Genomic DNA, 17,421 nt, shown 5'->3' with positions numbered 1-17,421 from the left:
CTTCATCAGTCGGAGCATTGAGTATAAAAATTGGCAGGTCATGCTACAGATGTACAGAACCTCAGTTAGGCCTCATTTAGAATATTGTGTACAATTCTGGTCGCTACACTACCAGAAAGATGTGGATGCTTTGGAGAGGGTACAGAAGAGGTTTACTAGGATGTTGTCTGGTCTGGAGGGTATTGGCTATGACGAGAGGTTGGAGAAACTCGATTTGTTCTCACTGGAACGATGGAGGTTGAGGGGTGACCTGATAGAGCTTTACAAGATTGAGTGGCATGGACAGAGTGGATGGTCAGATGCTGTTTCCTGGGGTAGACAAGTCAAGTACTAGGGGTCATAGGTTTAAGGTGCATGGGGTAAAGTTTAGAGAAGACATGCAAGGCAAAACTTTTTTACACAGAAGCTGGTGAATGTCTGGAAAGTGCTGCCGGGGGAGGCGATGGAAGCAAGTACAATAGCGGCATTTAAGGGGCGTCTAGATAAATACATGAATAAAAAGTTTAAAGTTAATTTATTAGTCACAAGTAGGCTTACGTTCACACAGTAATGAAGTTACTGTGAAAATACCACAGTCACCATACTCTGGTGCCTGTTTGGGTACACTGAGGGAGAATTTAGCACGGCCAATGCACCTAACCAGCACATCTTTAGACTGTGGGAGGAAACCAGAATGCCCGGAGGAAACCCATGCAGACATGGGGAGAACGTGCAAACTCCAAACAGACAGTGATCCAAGCCGGGAATTGAACCCAGGCCCCTGGTGCTGTGAGGCAGCAGTGCTAACCACTGTACCACCATGAATAGAATGGTAGTGGAAGGATACAGTGCATGTAAGTGCATGCGGTCTTAGCTCAGGCAGCCATCATGATCACTGCAGGCTTGGAGAGCCGAAGAGCCTGTTCCTGTGCTGTACTTTTCTTTGTCCAAGCCTGATGTGGGAGCTGCTGTGTGGGAACAGCCTTTGCTCTATGGCTTTTTGTCATGATGTGACTGAGATCTTGTGGGGTTGCAAATATCAATTGGCAGAGCCTGTTTTGAGGCAGAGTACACTACAGCTTGAAATAATCCTTTCTGATGGACTTAGCGTGGGCCGTGCTGTGCTGGAGAAAGCAGCAGCCAGCCAATGCTTGACATTGAACATTCTTACAGTGGGTCACGCTACTTTTCAAGGTCCTTTTAGCTCTGTGCCCTGAGGTTGAGATTCTTTTTAACCCTGCCCTGGTGAGCTCTAAATAGGATGAGTATAAATGGTTTCATTTAGCTTCTTTTCATTTCGTTGATGAAATGATGGAGGGTAACTGAGCTCAAAGGGTTAAATAACACACACCAGTGAGGGCTGGCATTCTTCCAGAAATTGTCATTGACTGTTTTGCTAAATGCAAGTGTTACTGAAGGGTATTCCTGCTCTCACTGCTGTGCCAGGCTTGGTGCAGATATGAAGGCCTGCTGCCTAATTTGAATCCAGAGTGGGAAATCTACAACAGCAAGCAGATTGAAGATTCTGCCCCCACTCCTCCATTTATCTTGGGCATGGGCAACAGGGTGGCACAGTGGTTAGCACTGTTACGCCTCAGCGCCAGGGACCTGGGTTCAATTCTGGCCTAGGGTCACCGTATGTGTGGAGTTTGCACGTTCTCCCCATGTCTACGTGGGTTTTGTCCCACAGTCCAAAGATATTCCAGTGAGGTGAATTGAACCTTAGTGTCAGGGGGATTAGCAGGATAAATATATGGGGTTACGGGAATAGGGCCTGGGTGGGATTGTGGTCTGTGCAGACTTGATGGGCTGAATGGCCGCCTTCTGCAGTGTAGGGATTCTATGAATGTGCATTAGACAAGTGGCTGAAGGTTAGTGGGATCATCGCACAGGAGCTGGGGAAGTATCAATTTGGTTCAACACTGCAGGGCTAGGGAGAGGCGAGACCATTAAGGGATTATGAGTTGAGAATTTTGAGGCTGGAAATAGTGTAGTTTGAATGTGGGTGAATGGTGTGTGTGTGTTAGGATGTGACCTATTTTCTGGGTCTCCACATTTGGAGTTGCAGTTTGATAGATGCACAAGAGGCTGCCTGTGTATAACATGAAGAATTTCACCGGGGGGGAGGAATGTGTTTTTTGAGGGGGGGGGGTGGTGAGGAAGATCTTGGTTGTGGGGTTCAGAGTTGAATGGGACACCCAGATCTCTCTCTCTCGAAGTTCAGAATGAGTAGCCAATGAAGGTAATGGAGTCGGTGCCCAAACTGAGCTGCTGCTGGGAGTTAAACAGCATTGCTTTGATCTCGCTGGTATTGAGCTGACAAAAGTATTTTCACTGACCAAGCAACTGTTTATAATCTATCTGAAAATGTATCCAGATTAATTCTGTACAAATCTTTTTTATCATCCCAAGGTGTTTGTAGTTAGCACTGTTCCATTTGTTGCAACACCGACAGATCCACAATTGAATCTTCTACTTTTTTTGGAAATTTGCTGTGTTGATGAGGTTATGAGTGATTTGCCTTAACTGTGACTGTTGGACTTTGAGCACTTGTGCAGTTGCTTGATGCAGAGATCAAACAGAGAAGGAATTGCTTCCCCTCTGCCAAGATGTTGCCTTGCAAAGTCTTGCATTGCTGTAGGCTGAAGAGGTGAGGTGGTTTTCCCTCTTGCTCACCCCTCGAGGTTCACATCTCCTGAATCTGGAAAATCGCAATATTTGTGGGAAGCTCCTGACTTGCTTTCTTGAGGTTTAAATTTTTAGCATCATTCATCAAACTTGCCTTGGGAAGGTGGTCGCGATGGTGTTAAAACGTCTTAACTTGCTGCCTTTCTTCCCACACCCACCCATAGAATCATAGAATCCTACTGTGTAGAAGGAGGCCATTCGGCCCATTGAGTCTACACTGACCACAATCCCACCCAGGCCCTATCGCAGTGCGTTTAGCTGAGCTAGTCCCCCTGACATTAAGGGACAATTAACACAGTCAATCCACTTAACTGCACTCTTTGGAGTGTGGTAAGAAACCCATGCAGACTTCGTACAGACAGTACCCTGGAGAGAAGGTTAAGTACAGGTTAAAGAGGTGTGAATTGTCTCAAGCCAGGACAGTTAGAGAGATTTTGCAAGCCCAGGCAACTCATGGGGGTTACAGATAGTATGATATATCTGTAACCCCCATGAGTTGCCTGGGCTTGCAAAATCTTACTAACTGTCCTGGCTTGAGACAATTCACACCTCTTTAACCTGTGATTATCCCTCTCTCCACTTGCATTGTCTGTACCTGTAAAGGCTTGCATTCGAACCATTATTTTGTAAATTGAGTCTGTGTCTATATATATGCCCTGTTTGTGAACCCAACTCTCCACTCACCTGACGAAGGAGCAGCACTCTGAAAGCTTGTGCTATCAAATAGACCTGTTGTACTTTAACCTGGTGTTGTGAGACTTCTTACTGTGTTTACCCCAGTCCAACTCTGGCACCTCCACATCTAGTAAACAGAAAAGAGGGTAACATTATTTCAACGGTTGGAGAAGCTGGATTGATTTTTGTTTTTGTGATGATTTTCTAAGATTGTCTTGATTTCATCTCTCTTCACATGAGCTCTTTTGCTGTTTTTCCTTGCAGGCTGCTAAATTAGCAAATTATGCCAAGTATCAAAGACTTTGCGACTCATTATTTGTGATATTTGGTTTTGTCTTCGTCGGCAGTAGACTTGGACTTTACCCGTTCTGGTAAGTAAAAGCCGCAAACGGCATTGGATCTCAAAATTGGACATTGATGGGCAGGGTGGGGACTGGTGATAGGTAGGGTTGGGCTGATGACGGGCAAGGTGGGGTGTTCGCTGGGGGAAGGTCTTAGATATTCTGCTTTTCTACATTTTGTCTTGCAAGTGTGGTACTGTATTTCATCATGGAATCCTACAGTGCAGAAGAAGGCTATTCGACCCATCGAGTCTGTACCAACCACAATCCCACCCAGACCCTATCTTCATAATCCCATGCATTTACTATAGCTAGTCCCTCTGACACTAATCCACCTAACCTGCACAGCTTTGGACTGTGGGAGGAAACCCATGCAGACACGGGGAAAAGATGCAAACTCCACACAGACAGTGACCCAAGCTAGGAATTGAACCCGGTTCCCTAGCATTGTGAGGCAGCAGTGCTAACCACTGTGCCGTCTATTCAGTATTTCTTACACTGAATAGTGATTTCTTGCATTTCCAGTGTCGTTTCCCTTGCTGGGTAGCTTGACAGAAAAGTTTGGAAAGCTACTGGCTTAGTGTGAATTCCATATTTGTTTACCTGGATCTTTTTAAGAAAAACTTATATGGCTGACTTCAATTTTTATATACGAGGGACATCATAACTGAAAAGAAATGGTTGAGAACTGTGTCCATTTTGTGAATTAGTCCAGTAAAGATTTGGCAGGATATGGGAAAAAGGTTTTGTTGTTCTAGAGTACCAAATGTGTGATAATACAGGGAAATGCTGCCAAGGCTGCCTCTTCATCAATGATCGCCCTCTAGAACTGCAGAGGGTTCCAATTCTCTGTAAAATGAAGTTGTCTCTGAGACCTAGTGTATTAAACGAGATGGCATCAGAAATAGTGGACGCATTGGTCGTATTGGGGAAGCAGGGGGGCTGCAGTAGGACTTGGACAGGTTAGGAGAGTGGGCAAAGAAGTGGCAGATGGAATACAATGTGGAAAAGTGTAAGGTTATGCACTTTGGAAGGAGGAATAGAGGCATAGACTATTTTTTAAATGGGAAATCAGAAACACAAAGGGACTTGTGAGTCATTGTTCACAATTCTCTTAAGCTTAACGTGCAGATTCAATCAGCAGTTAAGAAGGCAAATGCAGTGTTAGCATTCATGTTGAGAGGGCTAGAATACATGAGCAGGGATGTACTTCTGAGGCTGTATAAGGCTCTGGTCAGACCCCATGTAGAATATTGTGAGCAGTTTTGGGCTCCATATCTAAGGAAGGATGTGCTGGCCTTGGAAAGGGTCCAGAGGCGGTTCACAAGAATGATCCCTGGAATGAAGAGCTTGTCGTATAAGGAACCATTGAGGACTCTGGGTCTGTACTCGGTGGAGTTTAGAAGGATGCAAGGGGATCTTATTGAAACTTACAGGATACTGCGAGGCCCTGGATAGAGTGGACATGTAGAGGGTGTTTCCACTAGTAGGAAAAACTAGAACCAGAGCGCACAACCTCAATCTTTTAACACGGATGAGGAGGAATTTCTTCAGCCAGAGAGTAGTGAATCTGTGGAACTCTTTGCTGCAGACGGCTGTGGAGGCCGGGTCATTGAGCGTCTTTAAGACGGAGATAGATAGGTTCTTGATTAATAAGGGGATCGGGGCTATGGAGAAAAGGCAAGAGAACGGGGATGAGAAAAATATCAGCCATTATTGAATGGCACAGCAGACTTGATGGGCCTAATTCTGCTCCTATGCCTAATGGTTGTGATATTTCAAAATTCCTTGAATTCTGGTAATGTCCCAGTGGATTGGAAACACATTTATGTGACATCCTTATTCAAAAAGGGAGAGAGGCAAAAAGTAGGAAACTATAGGCCAGTTAACTTGACCTCTGTGGTGGGGAAGTTGCTGGAATCAATCATTGAGGAAGAGATGGAATGAGCATTTGGAAAGACAAAGCTCAATCTGCCATTGTCCGCATGGTTTTATGAAGGGTAAGTCTTGCCTGACAAACTTGCTTGATTTCTTTGAGGACATAACCAGCAAGGTGGATAGTGGGGAAGCTGCGGATCTGGACTTCCAGAAGGTATCTGACAAGGTGCCGCATAAAAGGCTGATCCAGAAGGTAAGATCGCAGGCGATTGGGGGTAGAGAACTGGCTTGGATTGAGGATTGGCTGACTGACAGAAAGAAGAGCGTCGGGATAAATGAGTCCTTCTCTGGCTGGCGAAATCTAATTAGTGGGGTGCCGCGGGGGTCAGATCCCAGACCTCAACAGTTTACAATCTATATAAATGATCTGCAAATAGGGACACAGTGTAACACAGCAGTTACTGTAAATTTGTGGATGATACTAAAATAGGTGGGAAAGCAGGCCGTGAAGAGGGTATAAAAGAGTTTACAGACGGATATGGATAGGCTAGGCAAATGGTCCAAAATTTGGCAGATGGAGTTTAATGTGGATAAGTGTGAGGTTATCCATTTTGGCAGAAAAAATAGAAAGGCAAATTATTATCTAAATGGAACGGAGATTCTAAATACGTCTGGGCAGAGGGATCTGGGTGTCTGTGTTCATGAATCGCAGAAAGTCGGCATGCAGATGCAGCATATAATAAAAAAGGCAAGTGGGATGTTGGCATTTATTGCAAAAGGACTGGAGTATAAAAGTAGAGAAGCATTGTTGCAATTTTATAGGGTGTTGGTGAGACCACATCTGGAGTATTGTGTCCAGTTTTGGCCTCCTTATTTGAGGAAGGATGTGATAACATTGGAGGCAGTTCAGAGGAGGTTCACCAGGTCGATTCCGGGGATGAAAGGATTGGCGTACGAGGAGAGATTAAACAGTTTGGGCTTGTCCTTCTAAACTCCAGTGAGTATGAGAGGGGATCTGATCAAGGTATATGAAATACTAAAAAGGATTGATAAAATTAAACTTAGACTAAGAGTGGAATTTTCCTGTCCTGCTCCCTACGAGGATTGTAGCCGGTGGGGAGGGGGGGAACAGACTATGGAAAGGTCTGTTGACTTTGGACAGGATTTCCTGGTCTTGGGATGAACATGGCTGGAAAATCCCACCCCAGACTTTTTTCTTATGGGCCAATCTAGAACAAAAGATTATAAGTTGAGAGGCGGTAGATGTAAAACTGACATGGGGAGAAACTACTTCTGGCAGAGGGAGGTGAATTTGTGGAATTCGCTGCCCCATGGTGCAGTGGAGTATGAATCATTAAATGATTTCAAGAGGGACATAGATAATTCTTCTAATTTTTAAAAAAAGATGTGGGGACAGGTGGGAAGGTGGATTTGAGAACGGGGAGAGATCAGCCATGATCTGACTGAATGGCGGGGCAGGCTTGAAGGGCTGAATGGCCTATTCCTGCTCCTTATTCCTATGTACATATGTGTATTTGAGGCAAGTCTTCACCAGCAGAAAGTTGCCTTTGACCTGATTCACAGCAGCTTCCTCTTGGGATTTCCCAGTCTCTGAAAAATGACCTTTACTGGTGGCATAGAGGATTCTTGTCAGAATCTCAGTCTTTACCTGCTGCATAGCGTAGTTATAGAGTACAGCATCACTGAAATGTGTGCTGCTACTTATTTTTAACTTGCTCAACAACTGGGTGTCCACGCAGCCCCTTTGGGTTTGCGAATGTCAGGAATGTTTACCTGACTATGGTGGATGCTGAAGGCAAAGCCAGTTTGAGAGCTGACCAAGCTGGATGTACTAGATATTACACACACACACACACACACACACACACACACACACACACACACACACACACACACACACACACACACACACACACACACACACACACACACCACCCCCCTTCAGGCTACACAACACATGCTATAGATTGACCTGCATCCAGCAGCTGTCTACACTGTAACCAACAAAAAGTGATTGTTAATTGAAACAAGGCAGTGTGTGCTGTGCTGCAGGCAGGCTGGCCATGAACTGTGTATAACAACTGTGTGTAAACTTTTTTCTTTGTTGTTTGATTTTGCAGCAAGTTGCTCGTCCATCTTAATTTCTGTTTAATTTGAATGCTGTATGTATGCCTTGGTGAATTTGAGGCACTGCCCCAAGTGGCTATTCCAAAGTTGAAAAACCTGAAATTACTCACCAGCCAAGTTTGGGCCAAGCAAGTGAGTGGTGTTGGACTTTTCAGCTGTGGAAGGCATCATAAGGGCCCCCAGTGCTGGTGTCTCATTGTTCGCCCACAAACAGTAGGTTACTGAATAGCTGTCGGGAGCAGTAACACCTCCCTCTCATTGTTAATCTAGCTGCAGTCAGCTCGTGCAGTACAGACTGAATCAAAACTGATGGTTGGAATTTTACTACCTCACCTGTCTAGGAATCGAGGTGGGTAGTTTCATAGAATGTAGGCTCTGTTGGCCTCAGGTGGGATTTTACGAGCCTTGTCTGAGTGAGCTGATAAAATCCCGGCTGACGTCGTGGATCTGTGTTGTTTAATGCCATTGTTAGATTGGAAAACTGACTCTTAACACAGTACAACACAGCAATTGACCCAGAGATCTTCACCTGATTCCACCCTGTCTCAGCACCTCTGCTGCTGCTGAAACCTGCACCCTGTAAGCTCTAGACTTGACTATTTGAACCTGCTCCTGGCTGGCTTTCCACTCTGTAAACTTGCTGTCATCTAATATTCTGTTGTCCACCCTGTATTCGGATCATACCTGTACTTGCTGACTTGGCCTACCGTCCACCCTAACTCTCACTGTCCACCCTGTACTCAATTGTACCCGTACTTGCTGACTTGGCTCCAAGTTAAGCAATATCTGTTTTTAAAAATTCTCAATCTTGTTTTCAAATACCTCCACTGCTTCACTCCTGACCAGCTGTAGGCATGCAATTGCAAAATGGCAAGATACGCAAACTGAAGATTTGACTGAGAAATTGGTGAAAATTAACTTTGACGTTTGGATTGTTTACGGCTGATGGAACTAATAGTTCATTGGCGTGGGTGATGGAACTCTGTTCCCACAGGAATTGTTTTGTATCTATAAAAATAAGCTTGCGTATGTTCACACCAACAATTCAGACGGGTACAAGGAAGGAAATGATCATTTGCATATCATCCAAACAATGGCTCATTTATTCCATGCAAGTAAAAAGAGAGGGTCAAAGTGCTTGCATCATGAGTTCTGGATGCTTCATTCAGTTTCTTCTTTGTATTATCCTGCTGAATGTGTTGCTGGATGGATAAGTGATGTATATTGCTGAGGAGCTTGGAATGGAGACTTGAACCCACACCTTGCCTCTCCTGTGCCAACTCATCTTCATGTTTTCTTCAACGCAGCACATGGGATTTATGGGCTTTGAGGAATAAGCAGGTGAACGATCCTGAACCCTTTCAGCAATTGCAGCTTTAGCAGCAAATAACATTCTTTGCTGATTTTTTGACTTGTTAGTCTGGCTGGTTCTAGTCCCGATGGTTTGGGTGGGCTTTTGGCTGCATTTAAATATGGCAGCACTTTTGAGTTATTCTCTGGAAATGTCTCTGACATCCTGTTTATTCCTGAAAAGATTAGACTTTTTAAGTTGGAACTGCCCTTCAAATGAAAGGAAGTGATGCTGTTGCCAGGTGTTTTGTTTTTATATTTTAAAAGAAACTTCAATCCCTGGGGTGGCATGATGGCGCAGTGGTGAGCACTGCTGCTTCACAACGCCAGGGACCCAGGTTCAATTCCCAGCTCGGGTTACTGTCTGTGTGCAGTCTGCACGTTCACCCTGTGTCTGTGTGGGTTTACTCTGGGTGCTCCGGTTTCCTCCCACAGCCTGAAAGATGCGCTGGTTAGGCGGATTGGCCATGCTAAATTCTGCCTCCGTGTACCCAAACAGGCGCTGAAGTATGGTGACTTCATTGAAGTGTTAATGTAAGCTGACTTGTGACACTGATAAATAAACTTTATCAACACTTCAAAGATGCTTGTGTATGTCCAACCCTAAATAGAGATCATTTTTGTGTGTCTTGGAATCCAAACAACTGGAGTGAACTTCAACCAAGTCTCGGAGTTGACTAGTTGGGAACAACCCAGTAGGGTTGGCAGTGCTGAGTTCCTAGTCTGTAACGTAATTTTCAGTGTTCTTTCAATTCCAGGCCTCTGCAAATGGTAAACAGACAGGCAGACACTTTGTGACTTTAAAGGGACCCTGGGAGTGTTAAGCTCTCTCCAAACATCTGGAACATTAGCCTCCATTACAAACACTGCTGGAAACCTGAAATTTCAAACCAAAAGATGCTAGAAATACTCAAGCGAGTCAGATAGCATCTGTGGAGAGAGAAGGGCAGTTAATATTTCCCATCCATGACTTTCTGTTGGAATTGGGTGTGTTTTTAGCAAGTACAGAGGCAGGGAGAGGGGGTGAGGAGGAGGGAACAGAACAAAAGGTGGGGTGGATGTTCAGAGAGATTAAGTGACACTGGATGATCAGGCAAAGAAAAAGGATTGTAACAGGTGAGTAGAGACCAAGGGTGGGTCTAGAGGAGGTGTGAATAGGGAAAGTGGAATCATCACAGAACTTGACTGAAAAAATAATAGGCTGGTTATGACCTGTCATTGTTGAGCTCTGAGTCTGGAAGGTGTACGGTGCCCAATAGAAAGATGAGGTGCTGTACTTAACACAGCAGAAGGCTGAGGACAGAGGTGTCAGTGCAGCAAACATTTTAAATGTCCAGCACTGTTGGGGGTCAGGCTTGCAGACAGAGTGGAGGCATTCCACCAAGCGATCACCTCGTCTGCATTTGGTCTCCTCTATTTCTGTAAATCACTATTTTTTAACCTCTGAATGTTTGGGGGACCTGGGACAGTGCAAAGAGGGGAGGTAACAGGGAATGTGCTGCATTGTGTTGGAATGGGAGAGGCTGATTGGGATAGCCAGAATGTCATGGAGAGAATAGTCCCGAATGCTGATAAGTGTGATGTGTTTGGGGGTGGGATTATGGTGGAGGATAATTATTTGAATACAGAAGTTATTGGAATGGGAAGGGAGGACAAGGGGACCCTATCTTAGTTCTGGGAGAGGGAGGAACAGAAGGAGTGTGAGGAGGTGGAGTGGATATGGTCAAGATCCCGGTCAAACCTTCTGTTGAGGAAAAAGCTCTTGTACGCTGGAGAGTGTTTATAAAAATGAAGGTCGATTCTTGTTTTTCTTTTCAATTTCAGGATTTTAAACACAACGCTGTTTGAAAGTTGGGAGATCATTGGGCCATATCCAAGCTGGTGGTTCTTCAATCTGCTGTTACTAACACTACAGGTTCTACACTGTATCTGGTCATACCTCATTATATGCATTGCATATAAAGCTATCGTCAAGGGAAAGGTAATTTTAAAACCCTTACAAATTGACAATGTTCAGCTGCCAGTTGCGAGAATCGGTGAATCAAATTCCCAGGTGGTGAGAAAGGAGGAAAAACAAAAAACTTGTGTTTGCATTGGTTTTCACTGCAAGCATTTCTTCTGAAATGCACTGGCTGTGGACTTTTCAACTTTCACCACCCATGGTTAAACCAATAAACTTTGAACCAGAGTAATGGTAGCCTGATATAAACTGAACGTTTTGAGGCTATATTGTGTTATGAAGGTTAAGAACACTGACCTTTGTAATGACAAAAAGTCAATTAATTTTTAGTTGTAATGTCATTTGCAAAATCTTTCCCTTGTCCGACGTGATGCTAACCTGCCTTTGTGCATTTTTGGGTGAAATCTGCCCTCCTGGAATCATGTGACCCAATTCTGATACAGATTTAAATGAAATCACAGAAACCCTACAGTGCAGAAGGAGGCCATTTGGCCCATTGAATTCTGGAAGCTTTGGGCTTTATAATCAAGTGTTTTCAGGTATTTTTGATACAAACTCGGCCTTTTGCAGCTGCGTCACATACGTGACTGAGAAACTGCACCCTGTTTTATTTTGGGAGGGGTGAATTCTGCATTGAAAGCAGTCTGCAACTTGAGGGCATACTCTCCATTAGTGTCACAAGTAGGCTTGCATTAACACTGCAATGAAGTTACTGTGAAAATCCCCTAGTCGCCACAGTCCTGTTCGTGTACACTGAGGGAGAATTTAGCACAGTCAATCCACCTAACCTGCACGTCCAACAGTTGCAACACTTAGAAATATGTTGTTGTAATGAAAGGGTATTGACCCGAGGTGTTTACTCAGTTTCACTCACCACAGATGCCATCAGATCTGCTGCACTTTTCCAACTTTTGTTCTCCTTCCACTATCGCGGCCTTGTGGCAGGAAATCAGATCACAAAGCGATTCCAAAGAACAAGACGAAGGTTGGCTAACTTTGTTAGAGCATCCAACTGTCTCGCATGGAGGCATAGGGTGGCATGGTGACACAGTGGTTAGCACTGCTGTCTTACAGCACCAGGGACCTGGGTTCGATTCCCAGTTTGGGTCACTGTCTGTGTGGAGTTTGCACATTCTCCCCGTATCTGCATGGTTTTCCTCCAGATGCTCCAGTTTCTTCCCACAGCTAACCACTGTGTCACCATGCCACCCTATGCCTCCATGCAAGACAGTTGGATGCTCTAACAAAGTTAGCCAACCTTCGTCTTGTTCTTTGGAATCGCTTTGTGATCTGATTCCTGCCACAAGGCCGTGATAGTGGAAAGAGAACAAAACAAAAGTTGGAAAAGTGCAGCAGATCTGATGGCACCTGTGGTGAGAGAAACTGAGTAAACACCTCGGGTCAATACCCTTTCATTACAACAACATATTTCTAATGAAAGACCATTGCCCTGAAGCATTAACAATTTCTCTCCACAGATGCTGCCAGACTTGCTGGGTTTTGGCAGCTTTTTTTATTTCTTCAACTGCTGAAAATTTGCAAGATGCTTTTTGTGTTGAGGCCCTGGAGAACTGTTTTACCCATTCCTGACCCGTGTCTTCCTTCGGGAGAGATGGGAGGAAAGACACCAGCTCTCTGGTAACATGAACCTGGATCTGACCTCAAATCTTCCCCAATCACAATTCACAGCAGAGCACCACAGCCACATTGACTGTTTCACATCCTGTTTATTCCACTATTCTTTCTTCACTCTGCTTTTAAATCTGCCAAGTGGATCAAGTCTTTTTGTGTGGTGGTGATGAATCCATTACAAACACAGGTGCCCAAATTTTCTTGCATTCCAATGACATCAAAAATGGGATTGGAAGTCCCTGAGCTATATCAAAATGGTCAGAGGGTCTGTGTGTGCCTGCGTCTTGTATCTGTGTGTATATACATGTGCATGCCTGTCTCATTTGCGTGCCACACTCCTCTTCTAACTATTTGGAGGGCTTGTTTTGCTTAATGACTTTCGATTACAATTTTGGGTGACCGTGAGTTATGTTTTCATGTGGCCAGAGTCAGCATCAGTTACAGAATTTGTTTTCAGTCCCGAGAAGGTAAGAGTTTTCACAGTGAAATGTGGGACGGGTGGAAGCTGTGAGAAAGTGATTGTGATATTGAGTGAATGAATAATGTGGCAGCTGTGTTTGCAGGTGGTGCTGTAGCCACAGCTATTGTTGGTGTTCTCTTTCTCCTCTGTGTATTGGTGCGTGTCCCAAACAGTTGAAACTGAAGAAGATTTTCTTGTCGAGCTTTTCTGTGGTACAGGATTTGGTTTCATTTTGTCTCTGTTTTTTTTCCTCCCTTGTGTTTCGTACTTTCTGTCTCTGTGCGCCGGGAAGTGGGACCTTTTGCTTGTAAGTGTTGCAACTATTGGAGTCAGTAGTCCAACCCTTTCCCTGATTTATTTCTCTCTACAACTCTTTCTGCTTTGCATGGTATCTTAATTGGAATGCTCTACTATGCCATTGCTTCCTTTTGCTTTGCATGGTCTTAACAGCCTGAGATAATAGTTACCAATATACTGTGCAATGAAAGACTGATTATTGCCACTCAATAACATGCTGCTGTCCCCCATCTGCTGCCTTAACCAGCCCGAAGCTGTGAAAGGCATTTGCATCGCACTGTCAATATACTGTCAAACTTGGGCTTTAACAGCAAGCGATAGGAGAAATTGAACTTCCTGGCTTGCTCCACAGAATGGAGGCCTATTTGATGTTGTTAGCTGATCCCCAGTGAGCCAAAGGCACTGAGGTACATTGATATTGCTGAAGATGAGGAAGTTAAGAAGTGATCTAATTGTGGCATTTGAAATGTCAGGAATTGACTGGTTAAATGAGACAATGATGCATTCCTCTTTTTAAAAAAAAACAAGTAGAACAAATGAACAGAACTTTCACATTTGAGTGGATCTGTTACAAGTGAATGTGGGAAAGATGTGAGCATATACAGGTCATTAACCCTGAAGGCCACATCTGGTAGGATGATTTCTGGAGAAAGTGCTGTTGGGGTGGTACAGAACTACTCTCCGGTCTGTAAAGACAAACAATCAGTAAGACTTTGTTCTATCATTTTCTTAGTTCTTACAGCCACAACTGAGCAATTCATTCCCTCTGTCCCGCCTCTTGCCCCAATGCTTGTCGCACATGTGGACAGCACCTTCCAACTCCATGACCATTGCCATCTAGAATTCTGGACAAGGGCAGCAGATCCACAGAAACACCACCACCTGCAAGTTCCCCTCCGAGCCACTTGTCACCCTGACTTGGAAATATATCGGCAGTTCCTTTTGCTATCGGTGGGTCAGAATCCTGGAATACCCTCCCTAACAGTGCCATGGGTGTAGTTATACCATATGGACTGCAGTGCTTCAAGAAGACAGCCCATCACCACATTCTTAAGGGGCAATTAAGGATGGGCAATAAAAGCTAGGCTAGCCAGAGATGCCCCCCCCCCCCGTGAAGGAATACTTGAGGGGTTTTCATGTGATTTTTGTTTCCAATGGAAAGGTACCTCCTCTATTGAGACATGGACACCATTTCTCTCTCAGCTGCTCTTTCAGTTAGTGGGTTTTTTAGATGTTGAAGTGTTTGTATTATGTTGCCACCGTCATTGTGGATTAATGGACCTGAGCTGGCCAGCTGCTTTTAATCTCGACTAAAGAAAGTTCCAGAGAAAAGTGAAAGTCTCGAGGTTTCAAACCTTTTCTCAAGTGGCTTTTTTTTGGTATCAACATGAGTACATTTGTGTGTAAATATGCTTTCTTTGGTATCTGCTCATGTTATTTTGAACAAACGTAACTAGGCTGCTTTTTTTAAAAAAGAATGATAAGTTTATTTATTCTGCACTGCAAATCTAATGTGCCAGTACAAACATTTACTGACTGAGGTGGAGAAAGAGAGAGGGGAGGGTACTTTTCTACAGTAGTGTACCTTGAGGGTTGCTGGCCCCTTTCGTCAGGTTGCCTAATCCAGGTATAATTTAGGGGAGGGCAATACGCCCCTATCGGGTGGAACCTAACTGTCAGAGTCTTGTGGGTGGGACATACAAGAGTTTGCAAGTCAATCCAGTTCCTCCTCCTCCTCTTCATGTCACATTCCTTTTGCTTTACCTTTTAAACTTTTTACCCTTCTAAATATTGACCTGCATTTCTGAAACTTAAAAAAAAAACAGTATATTCATGAATTGAACTCCTCCTTCTAAAAAGATCAAGCTTTCCAACAGCCGCTTCGATCACAGCTGTTGTCTAACAGGGTGGCTGATCTCTCTTCAGCAATGCTTTATGCGTTACTTTCCACCCCCCCTGCCCGTCCTCCCCTCATTTTCAAATCCAAACAGTTTAGCACTTGAAGCCTGCATCTCAAAACTAGATGGTGTGCAGAAGCCTTTTGGCAAATTGGTGTGCTGTCTTACAAGCCACACTCCCAGCATTGTTAGACACATGCTGCACACTGTTACACGCTTAATGCAAGTAGTGAATATTTCTGCCTGCAAATGGCAGCTTTTCTCTCTGCTCTCTGAAGCATTTCTGTTAAGTTCTGTTCCCCTGAGGTGTGGAAGGTGCATGGCTATCACTTTGTTTCGCTGGTTTAAAAAAAATAGATTAAGTATTCATTCCTGGGAAACTTCTTTTTGGTCTGTTTTCTAATCACTTACAAATAATTTTGGTTCGATCGCCAACAAATCAGAAACGCTTGTTCTCAGTGGCAAGACTACCAAGAGCAGTGTTTGAACTATAACCAGGTAGGGTGGGCATTTCTCAGAGCCAGCATTCTATTGTAGCGCCTAGTTTTATTTAAAGCACCCTTGCAGGGGCCAAGTCTAGAGTTTCTTCTGTTTTTGGGGTAATGGTGCCACCTGCTGAGTTATTTGGGAATTGCAATAATTATGGAAAAATTACCACATGACAATTAGCTATTGAGCCTGCCACACCATTCCGTACAATCCTGAATGATCTTCTATTTCAGCTCCCTGCACTATCCCCATATCCCTTTAATTCCCTTGGGACCCAAAAAACACTATCAACCTCTGTTTTCCATATATTCAACCACAAGGCGAATTACATTGTGAATTTTTGGAATTCCCAATCTTCATGGCGAAGAAAGGTTCTCGTCATCTCTGTCCTGAATGGCTGGCCCCTTCTCCTGAGCTACTGGGGACAGCACAGGAGCTCTCCACAATGAAAGAGAGATATTCCTGGGGCATATTGTCTGGGGGCAATATAATGTTGGGACTTTGTAACAACTTGTAGGAGCTTGGGGAGTGAGGCATCCCCTTGGGAATGCTGCAGGGTGTGTGGACAGCGGTGACACCCTGGGCCCTTTTGGGAGAGAGCAATCTTGGCTCAGGATCATTGTTCCTGAGGGCCGGATGAAAAGCAAAGCCAAAACCATAAAATGGGAGCAACTGTTGAAGAGCGAAATCCTCTTTGCAACAGAGAGTTGCAAAGTCTGGCAGCAATATCTCCCCACACATAACTTCTAGGAATGACTTTAAAAAGTGTGTGTAAGCAGCCCAGAGTTAACCTGCTCTTGACATCCAAACGTATTTAGCGGAAACGTATTTTTAAAGAGACCTTTAGCATTGTATGTGAGTGTTTGCTGGTCCAACTACTTGCTTATTTCCAAGGCAGTCTTGCTATGGGCTTTACTTTCTAGAGTGCAATATTTGTACACAAGTGTAATTTAATTTCTTGAATGTTTTGCCTGGTTCGATGCATTATTTGTTTCGTTTGAGGCCGGCTACAGTGAACGGGGCTGAATTAATGTTGTGGGAATTGCCAATTCCCTTGTAAGTTAGACTCAGTAACTTCTACAAGCTTCCCTTTCCTTGTTGGTGCTTGCAAATTCCAACAGAACAATTCCAATTGAATAATTTTGGTTTTCACTTGTGCAACGTTTATAAATGGTTCTGATGGCAAGGCTGTAATTGACTTGTGTAGTTTTGCCATTTCAAAACTTCGGAAAAGATTTCTTTATACAAATGAGTGCAAAGGCATTTCATCCTTGCCCAAGGGCAACTATATTTCCTTGTCTTTAACCACTTCACACCTTACATACCTAATCTTTTGCAGTCTCCTAACACTCAAATTTATTCTGTGATTTGCTGACAGGATGCTGTTGTATTTTTATTAATATGCGGGTGGTGGTCTGGAGCTAATAGAGGGCATCAAAGAGTGAGTGGATACAGCTTCAAATCTCCCTTTCGTTCCACTGAGCTCCTGATCTCAGTAACGCTGGCACTGCCTGAGGCCAAATCTTCCTTCGTAGGGAATCACCACTGCCACCTAGCTCAAACTGGCTGACGGACCAAAAAACACTGGAAGCCAAGGAATAAGGCAGCTCCTTGTCTGCTGTCCCC

General features: G+C 44.2%; 1 protein-coding gene across 1 annotated transcript in view; it reads left to right on the top strand.

Moving 5' to 3' along the window:
- Positions 1–17,421, top strand: part of cers5 (ceramide synthase 5) — a 107,895-nt gene that overhangs the window by 81,659 nt on the left and 8,815 nt on the right. Inside the window, exons 8-9 of the mRNA XM_080218076.1 lie at positions 3,607–3,713; positions 10,884–11,040. Coding sequence (XP_080074202.1) covers positions 3,607–3,713; positions 10,884–11,040 — 264 coding nt within the window. The remainder of the gene's footprint in view (positions 1–3,606; positions 3,714–10,883; positions 11,041–17,421) is intronic.

This window comes from Carcharhinus amblyrhynchos, chromosome X, assembly GCF_965287045.1.
Source record: "Carcharhinus amblyrhynchos chromosome X, sCarAmb.v2.hapA, whole genome shotgun sequence".
Taxonomy (NCBI): Eukaryota; Metazoa; Chordata; class Chondrichthyes; order Carcharhiniformes; family Carcharhinidae; genus Carcharhinus; species Carcharhinus amblyrhynchos.
Note: the sequence above shows the minus strand (reverse complement) of the source record. Positions and strands in the feature narration are given on the sequence as shown.